The sequence below is a fragment of the Leptidea sinapis genome, chromosome 18, assembly GCF_905404315.1.
Source record: "Leptidea sinapis chromosome 18, ilLepSina1.1, whole genome shotgun sequence".
Taxonomy (NCBI): domain Eukaryota; kingdom Metazoa; phylum Arthropoda; class Insecta; order Lepidoptera; family Pieridae; genus Leptidea; species Leptidea sinapis.
The window spans coordinates 4,831,477-4,841,521 of NC_066282.1; the positions used below are offsets into that span (position 1 = coordinate 4,831,477).

The window sequence follows — 10,045 nt, forward strand, 5'->3', positions numbered from 1 at the left end:
TCTTTGAAGCGTTTAAGCAAAAAGCAATCATATATCGTGAACTATAATGTCAAATAATGTCATCTAGGGTAGATCGGCCCTTTCGGAATCCATACTGGTGATCAGCAAGCTGCGGTTCTACAACGCTTTCTATGTGTCTGTGTATGATACGATCCAGTACTTTTCCGGTGGTATCTATCTATCTATGCACAGTGGCCGGTATGATTGAGCACACAGAGAATCACACTAGATCTATAGATTTATGTGTTAACTCATGTGTTAATAAATTAGAGTGTGTGCTTAAGACCGCACGGTAGAAGAGATAACTTTATTAGCAATCGCAATCAATCTATTTAAAGTAAATGATATTATGTATTATGTAATATTATTATGGATCGTATTAGTAGAATAAATGAGAAATACTTCAGAAATAAAAGTTATCTATACTAATATTATAAAGCTGCAGTGTTTGTTTGTTTGTTTGAACGCGCTAATCTCTGGCACTACTGGTCCGATTTGAATGATTCTTTCAGTGTTGGGTAGTCCATTTATCGAGGAAGGCTATAGGCTATGTTTTTTTTTTCAAAATTAGGGATCCGTAATAAAATTGCTATTTTGTAACACAAGGTGTAAAATCGAAAACCTATTTTTGCGTGCGCTGCAAAAACTATTGACAATAGAACAAAATGATGTACAGGCTATAATATAGGCAATATTTTATTAATTATAAAACTATGGCGTGAATTATACTTTATATGGCAAAACAACGTTTGCCGGGTCAGCTAGTTATTTATACAATTGGACTTAATTCCAGATTAACGTTCCAAACCACATACATGTCGAAATTCAGAAACACAAAACTGGTCACGTGATTCATATTAACGGACTGACAAAAAATGGCAGCCCTACTGTCACTTTTTGTATGACATCATGACTAGTAGCCTAAGTTTGGAATACACTAATATTTATTAGATTATACACACAAATTCCTTAAAAAGTTATGTTTGTGGCTTGGATCTTTTTTCAGTAACTACGTCCAATTTTGAGTAAATTACTTCATAGACTGAGAATATACTAGCGGATAGATGACCTAAAAATCCGTTAATGCGTGACCAATTTTGATTTGTCAATGTGTGCGTTAGCTAATGAGAAGCTAATGCCAAGTGTGGCTGACTGTTTACGACTTGTCAATCAAAATCGGTTGCAGTAACAATAGATTTGCCTACTTTTTCTATATTACTGTATTATTACATATGTTCTCCGCTTTTTCATGCTTTGTTTGTCTATTTCGCTTAAGTCTATGGTATGATCACATATTGTGATGTGCGCTCCACGCTCTTCATTGATGAAGTAAACAATTGCTTTTGTATAGAACTGAAGGAGCTGTACAAGTCCCTGATAATCCAGCTGTGCCAACTGACAAGCTGGACCTCGTGTGTGGCCAAACTGCGGTGTAGTGTGGGCGCGGGCAGCGAACGTGTGGTGTTAGCGTGCGTGAGACTCTACACTCTCCTCTCCACTCTACTCAAACTCTTGCTGAACGAGCCGGATTTGAACACGTTGCGGTACGTGACGTCACTTAATTGTGTCTTCTACTGCATAACACACATAATAAATAATAATAAATTCTTTATTGCCATACAAAACATTACAAATATAAAATGAATAATTAGGCTACGCGATGAAACAAAAGGCAAAAGGAAAAGGCTCAGCTTCACCTGACATGGAATCATGAATTTATGTTTCCATGCAGCGCTGTTTTTCAGCCATCCCCTCCTCCTTAAGGTGTTGAGTGGAAGTGGATGTATTGTGGCTCCCCGATTACCTTCGTAAGCTACATTTTTTTTTATAAAATGTTATACTTAAAAAAAAAGTGTTCTGATTACCCTTGCAAGTGTATGTAAGTGTGTGTTTGCGTGTGTGCGTGAGTGTGAGCGTGTGTTTGCAAAACGGTATTTTTTTAAAACACCCGATACTCACATTAATTTGAAAACAAAATTTTTGAATGATGCGGGACTCGAAACTGCGAGCTCTTTCTTCTTTATTTATAATAATCTGTCATGTTGGAAAAAAAATCTTAATAATTTAAAAGTAAGACATAGATTCTTAAGAGTTATTGTATATTTTAAAGTATATAAGTAATTACCAGTAAGATTTTCTCATTGAAGCTCAGCAAATCCAAGTCGATGTTGAGTTACGTTACGTTGACTTTGATCAGGTACGTTAAATAAGATTCCTTCCTCTGTAAAGAAGTGTTATTATGGTATTATAAAAATGAAGTGTAACGATATAAAAAATATATAGAACTAATAACACTGAAAACAAAATTATATGAACGATGCGAGACTCGAACCCGAGACCTCTCGCGTTCCGTGCGAGCGCTCTTACCAACTAAGCCAACCGTTCTAGTGACGTATCGTTGATAAATCTTGTATGCTTTGTTCAACTCTCAGGCTGTAGCTTCAATTGAAATTCAATTCAATTCTTAAATTTTATTTGTGTAATTAATCCCGGAAGTGATCACTTTATTTATTTATTTATTACAGCTTTGACATTACAATGACTAAATAAAATAATGGTCCCACAAAACCATTTTGATGGATTGTCTGTGGAATGTGAGCTATCTTAATTGTAACATTTTAGTAACTTAAATAGATGTAAAGTTACGGAGTTTTATTTATAAACGTGGAGGTGAAAATTTTTACACAATTAATTAATTTATTTTTATTTAACATTACTAAGGACTATATATGTGTCCAGATTGTCAATATAATATTTTTTTAACATATTTTTAAACTTTATTTTAATGGGTTCGTGTCTTATATCTGCTAGTAAACTATTTAATATATATGGGATTCTCTTTTTTAATGTTCTATCTCCGTAATAATTATTAACTCTAGGTACTTCATATTTACCATCAGATGTAGACCTTGTCTGGTGAGCGTGACATACCAGGGTTTTACTACGCTCTTTAAAACATAACAAATTGTTGTACTGCATGTATCTCGAGGCGTATACCGATCAGCTTATTAATAAGAAGTAAATATCATACACATAAACTACTTTATTTTTATTTTAAACTAGCTGAGTCGACAGACGTTGTTCTGTATATAATAAATAAAATAATGTTTTTATATGAATTTGTCAATAATATATCATAACATCAACAATTACTTCGTAGAATATGCACCCTGCTGTCGTAATGAAATTGTTTCACAGCAGAACTGTCAAACCGTGCGTCAATAAATTCTCTCATAGAAATTATGTATGGACACATCAAAGGAAAAACAAATTTGTTGTTTTTATTTAATTTAGCAGCATTTTCCTATTATTCACCTTTTAAACATTCTCTGGACTTCCACAAATAATTCAAGACCAAAATTAGCCAAATCGGTCCAGCCGTTCTCGAGTTTTAGCGAGACTAACTAACAGCAATTCATTTTTATATATATAGATAGTAGTTATTGTCGTACTTGTCCCTTGTTTATGTGGTCGCCCGGCCTTGGTGCCTTACGCCCGCGCGATGATAATCTAACTCGGTCCACATTGTAATCAATCACCAATACTGAAATTTTTTATCTCGTTTCGGTACAATTTGTACGCTTATGAAAGTAAATATTGTTGCCATGAGTTAAAGAGACTACCAGGAGCCTTGCTCTGAGAAGAATAGGCAAGAAACTCACCAAGTTTTATCCTCTCTGTACAGTTTTCATCGTGTCCATACATTTTAATCGTCTATATATTCCTGAGCTTAATAATACACCGTTCCGGTCAGATAACTGGTTTTATTTCTTCAAGTCATTACTGACAATAATATTACCATTTGAAGCTTTAAACAAATATTACTTGGTATTTTCTTTGATTAACGCGAGTGTTACACATTTAAATAAAACAATTTTAAAGGATTAAAACGCGTGTAATGTAACCATGTTTTTACATTAGATTTTTGCGTAAAAGTTACCTTTTTTATTTTAGTTAACCGGACTTTTCAAGACCAATACAGATCTCGTTTTCAGGGGTGCAGATGAAATAAGTAAAAGATAGTATTTGTCATAGTTGTCATTATTATAAAACTGTAACTTTAAATGCAAATTGTTGGTAAAGTGTTACAATTACACATGTTTTAATCCTTTAAGTGTTTAATTTAAATGATACTTGATTCAGTCAGTAATCGATAGCTATAGCTATAAAATAAAAATCTTTATCTACACCCATTCTTTAAATCCTCTATTAAAGATTCTGAAACAGTTAGCTTATTGCCAACATTAAAACACCCAATGTTCTAATAACCATTACATCATCCAAACGAGTGTTGTAATGTTGTACTGAATTTCATAACAACACTCCTATGTTTTTTTTCGATCCCTTCATGCGCAAAGAGTTTCAACATACAGCCACATTCTTATTGCTCGATGCGTGGCATCTGTATGAATTTCAAAAAAATAACATTCTCGTTTACTCGCGTTCCACACTACCAGAAGCGCCGTAAAAAAAAGTAGGTTATTCGAATCCCCGCCATTATTCTTCGATATTTTTATTGTTTTGTTTACAAAAAATGAGCGATCCATTTTCAACGCTGCAAAAGAATATTCGAGTGAATTTTAATTATTGCACTATACAAAATGTAAATTACTACTAAAATAAATAATTATTTCAATACTTAGTTTATATATGTATATAATCAGTAATGAATGTTATTAGGTTACTACTAGGATTGGTGTTTTAGTGTTAGCAGTAAGCTAACTGTTCCAGAATCTTTTAAAGGATACATATTCTGGGTGTAGATAAACTCTTGTATGCAACTGTTGATAATTAGGTATTAAAACACTCATGTGATACTATTATCACATTCGTGTTTTAATACCCCTTATTACACAACAGTTGCATAAATAACTATAAACTAATTACAGCCAAAAGTACGCAATGGGTTGATACGATCTTTTCCAGACAACTGAAAAAGATGTTGTATACAATCAGTTATTAAAAATCTTGAAGCAACATTTTTAAAGAACTTAAGAAAGATGTTGTCGAGCGGTCAGATTCGCTGTCAATCTGTCTAAATTATATAACCAATGACGGAGGTTAATTGTTATTGCTCACAGACTGAGATCCGGACACATGCCTTTGAATAAGTTTAAATTTTTGATGAAAATTGCGGAGTCACCTCTATGTGAGTCATGTGGAACAATTGAGGATGTTGAGCACTTGTTAAAGGAATGTGTCCGATTTCATTCTAGTAGAGACAAAATTGTAAGACTTTTGGGTTTGAAGAGATTTGATACGGGCGTTTGTAAATATACTTGCCCGCTCTGCATCTAAGGATGCCCTAAGTCTGTTTGAATCCATAATTCTTATTTGTTGAACACTATAGATATAACTTGCTTTTCGTTTTATTAACTTTTGTATTTAGTTTGTTAAGATGAGAATTTTGTTTTTGTTTTGTCTTTTTAATGTACTTAGATTATAATGGTGCTGACATGTACATACGTATAAAAGCCCCTAAATCGATAAAGAAAAAAAATATAACCAATGACGTTGTTCTATACATATATACAGACGTATGACGTCATTTAAAAACAAAGCTGAAATATGGAACATGCCACAAAATATACCATAATAATCTTCGACTGCTATGTGAATACATTGCCGCATTTACTCCATTTGCATTTTTGGTTAATAAGTAGCAATGTAAAACAGTTATTCAGTTCAGGATTTGATTCGGACACTGAAAGTTGACACGCGATTGAGGAGAAAAGTGTGCTTACATTGTCTTTAAGCACACTACGCCGTTCCACTATCAGACTGTAAATCATATGTGCTTATATCTAATATATAAAATTCTCGTGTCATGGTGTTAATCTTTGAACTCCTCCGAAATGGCTTGACCGATTCTCATGAAATTTTGAGTGCATATTGGGTAGGTCTGAGAATCGGACAACATCTATTTTTTATCCCGCTAAATGTTAAGGGTGGTCCACACGATTTTTTTTTTGATTTTTTTGACATTCTTTTTTAAATTTGTTTGATTATGAGTCAGCATTAAAAAATACATACAACTTCAAATTTTCACCCATCTACGATCAACAGTTACTTTTGTTTCGCGATTTTAATATAGGCAATACAACGTTTGCTGGGTCAGCTAGTAATATGTATAGAACGTATATAAGAATACGTTTTCTCTTTCAGACTTGAGCGCCTTTTAAAGTTGTGCGGTAAAAAACTGTCAGCGGTGACGGACAGTCTGATCACTTATCTGGAGGCGTCGCAGGAGAACCAGAAGGCGAGCAGGGTGCTGCGAGACACCAAACTGATCCCTCGGCTGGTACTGGAGGCGGAGCAGTTCAGCAAGAACGCGATCATACTAGGAAATAAAGCCAAGGTATTTGAAACAGGAGATACATCATCATCAGCATTTGCCAGCATGCTACTTTGCTCATGCTGCCGGCTAGATTATGGATGGATACCTCAACGGCACCTTTTTCTGCCGTGAAGCAGAAATGTGTAAGCATTTTTGTGTTTCGGTCTGAAGGGCACCGTAGCTAGTGAAATTACTGGGCAAATGAGACTTAACATGTCTGAAGGTGGCGAGCGCAATTGTGGTGCCGTTTAGAGTTTTTGGGTATTTCAAGAATCCTGAGCGGCGCTGCATTGTAATGGGCAGGGCGTATCAATAACCATCAGCTGAACGTCTTAGTTGTCTCGTCCCTTTTCATAAAATATAAAATAAATTTCATAAGAAAATGTTAATTTCTCTGTGAAAGTTACAAGAAAGGGGATCGCCATAATAGGCTATTCTTCAATATTTGCAAATATATTTTAAAATGATCGTAAAGTTTCGATAGATAGTTGGTATTTTAATTTCCTCAAAATAATTCCACTTTATGCATAGAAATATTGTTTTAAATTTAAACGATAATGAGTCGCGACAAAAAGGTAGCCGCCATGATCGTGACGTCATAATAACATAAAGAAACGTAAAATGTGCGGTACAATCCTTATTGATTTTTATAAAAATAAAAAAAAATTACCTTTCATAGTCCGCATTATTGGTGTGTTACTAAAAACTGTATATTGTTTCTGCTATAGTGACGTCACAAAATGGTGGTCGGCGTTATCGGTCACGTGACATTCAGATAATAAAACTATGAAATTAATTTTGAAAATATAAATAATTCTTATGTTTTTTTTTATAACAAATTAGTATTGAATTCGTATTTATTATGGTAAAAACTCACTAAATAACAAACTTTTATCACTTAATTTTGATACATAAAACTGACCTTTTCGACAATTTTGATTGTCAATATTATTTTAGTGTACATATTATGTGCATTTTAAAAGTAGCCACCCTCGTTTTAATGACGTGGGATTTTTCTTCATTATAATTCTACTTAATACCAAAGTGATCGGACTGTACATTATTGTATATTTTATTAAAAAGAGCGCAAAAAAGAGTGTTGGGAGAGTTTCTTGGGTCGCTTCTTCTCTCTCAGAGCGCCATTTGTTTCCGAAGCGGTGGTACTTTTTGAAGTGACACCAAAAGTAATTCTACAGGAATCAAATATGAGAAACAAATGCTTTTTATGCCTTTACAAACTTAATGTTTTCAGATCAACTTCCAACAATACCTGTCTCTGGGCACGGCTCGGGACTTCAGAATCAAAGCGCCGGTCATTCATGAAGTACTGAACGCTCAAGAACAGGCTCGAAATGATGGTAACTTTTATATTATGTATAAATCTTACATTATTTATACGTCTAGATAGACTATGACAGCTGTGAAAACGTCGAAAATAAATAGACTAGAACTATCCTCTATTTTGAGGAATTCACGCATATAACCACAGTATCATACAAATTGCGAGATTCGGCGTCCGTTGCGCCGTGATTTTGTGTTAGAAAAACGTCACTTATGGGCTATTTTTCTCCATTGTTCGAGGATTATGTTCTTTTGTTATTTGTTGCCCGATAAAATTAAAAAATAACATTAAGGGAAAATATATTTATGAATTTGTTAATAATATTTTATAACATCAAGAATTATTTCGTAAAGTATGCTCCATGTTGTTATAACGAAATTGTTTCTCAGCAGAACTGTCAAACCGTGCGTCAATAAATTCTCTCATAGAAATTATGTATGGACACATCAAAGGATAAACAAATTTGTTGTTTTTATTTAATTTAGCAGCATTTTCCTATTTATTCACCTTTTAAACCTTCTCTGGACTTCCTGAATATAATTATTGACAAATTCATGAAAAACATTATTTTATTTATTATATACAGAACAACGTCTGTCGTGTCAGCTACTTAGATATAAAATACTATACTACTAAGTTACTACATTGGGAGTTTGTTATGAGTTCTTCTCCCCATGTCGAAGCCCCTTTACGAACTGTTGTAGCTTCATGATGCTAACCAATTGTTGTTACAATATGTTATGTTATTATCACTCCATTTGGTAAATTTTTATATATATAAATTACGTGTCACATTGTCTGTCCGCGATGGACTATCCTAATATACATGGTGTCCCAAAGTTATGGGACATGAAGAGAAAGTACCTTAAATATCGTAGATATAGATAGTTCGATTCCCAGACGAGGCAAGTAACTTTTAGAAAATCTTTGAATGCAGAATTACTAACTTTTAAAAATAACATAAAGTCTTCTTTCAGTAAAATACCCTATCTACGATATTTAAGGTACTTTCCCTTCATGTCCCATACTTTACTTTATACTTTGAGACATCCTGTATATATCCAGTATCCTGATGTTTATTTCCAGTGAACTCTTAAACTAATGAAGGGATTTTAATGGGGATTAACTTCATGAAGTGCACTTAGGTCCAACTTGAGAGATGGGGTAGTTTTTATTTCGATTTGAGACCCATAATTATTTTTAATTTCAACATTTGTTTTGTATGGACATGTTTGCTATGAGAGAATTTAGTGACGCACGGTTTGACAGTTCTACTGTGAAACAATTGCATTATAACAACAGGGAGCATTTTTTACGAAATAATTGTTGATGTTTTGAAATATTATCGTAAATTCGTATGAAATAGTTTTTTTTTTATTATCTACAGAACGTCTGTCGGGTCAGCGAGTATATATATATATTCTACTAAACTGGTTTATTTTGTTTTAGTTGAGATAGAGGATTCCATTACGGAAGTACATTCGCAGGTCAGTGACAATGAAGAACAAGAGAATTCTCAAAGGAAGCGTAGAAGAATATCATAATATTATGTATTATTGAAATATTTGCAAATATTATCTTTTTATTGTTAAACGTTTGACAAGATACATTGTTTAATTTATTTAATCCTTCGTTCTGTTATCCGGAATATTAAAATTAGTTAAAAAAAAAAGAAGAAATTTATAAAGAACTAGTGGACCCAATAGACGTTGTCCTGTACACACGGCTGAAATTTGAAAAATCGGTCCAGCCGTTAGGAGGAGTTCACTAACATACACATGAGCAGGAGAATTATATTATACTAGTGGACCCAACAGACGTTGTCCTGTACACATGTTTTAAATTTGAAAAATCGGTCCAGCCGTTAGGAGCAGTTCACTAACGTACACATGAGCAGGAGAATTATATTATATGGACGGAATTGAGAATCTAAACCAATCTCAAATTCACTAAAACAAACAAAAATATCATCAAAATCGGTCCAGCCGTTTAGGAGGTAGTTTAATTGTGAATCTAAACCATTTTCGAATCCACCTGAAGACACACACCAATCTCAAATTCACTGGAACACACAAAAATATCATCAAAATCGGTCCAGCCGTTTAGGAGGTAGTTCAATTGTGAATCTAAACCATTCTCGAATTCACCTGAATACACGCAGAAAGTTTCATTAGAATCGGTCCAGCCGTCTAGAAGGAGTTCAGTGACATACACACGCACACAAGAATTATATATATAAAGATGGACAGAATAGAGAATCTAAACCAATCTCAAATTCACTGAAACAAACAAAAAAATCATCAAAATCGGTCCAACCGTTTAGGAGGAGTTCAGTGACATACACACACACACAAGAAATATATATA

General features: G+C 33.7%; 1 protein-coding gene across 2 annotated transcripts in view; it reads left to right on the forward strand.

Moving 5' to 3' along the window:
• Positions 1-9,284, forward strand: part of LOC126969409 (Fanconi anemia group I protein homolog) — a 45,790-nt gene extending 36,506 nt beyond the window's left edge. For both annotated transcript variants that reach the window (XM_050814808.1, XM_050814809.1), the window contains 4 exons: positions 1,352-1,544; positions 6,166-6,358; positions 7,590-7,695; positions 9,129-9,284. In XM_050814808.1, the coding sequence (XP_050670765.1) occupies positions 1,352-1,544; positions 6,166-6,358; positions 7,590-7,695; positions 9,129-9,223 (587 nt within the window). In that variant the 3' untranslated portion in view covers positions 9,224-9,284. The remainder of the gene's footprint in view (positions 1-1,351; positions 1,545-6,165; positions 6,359-7,589; positions 7,696-9,128) is intronic.
• The last annotated feature ends 761 nt before the right edge of the window (positions 9,285-10,045 follow it).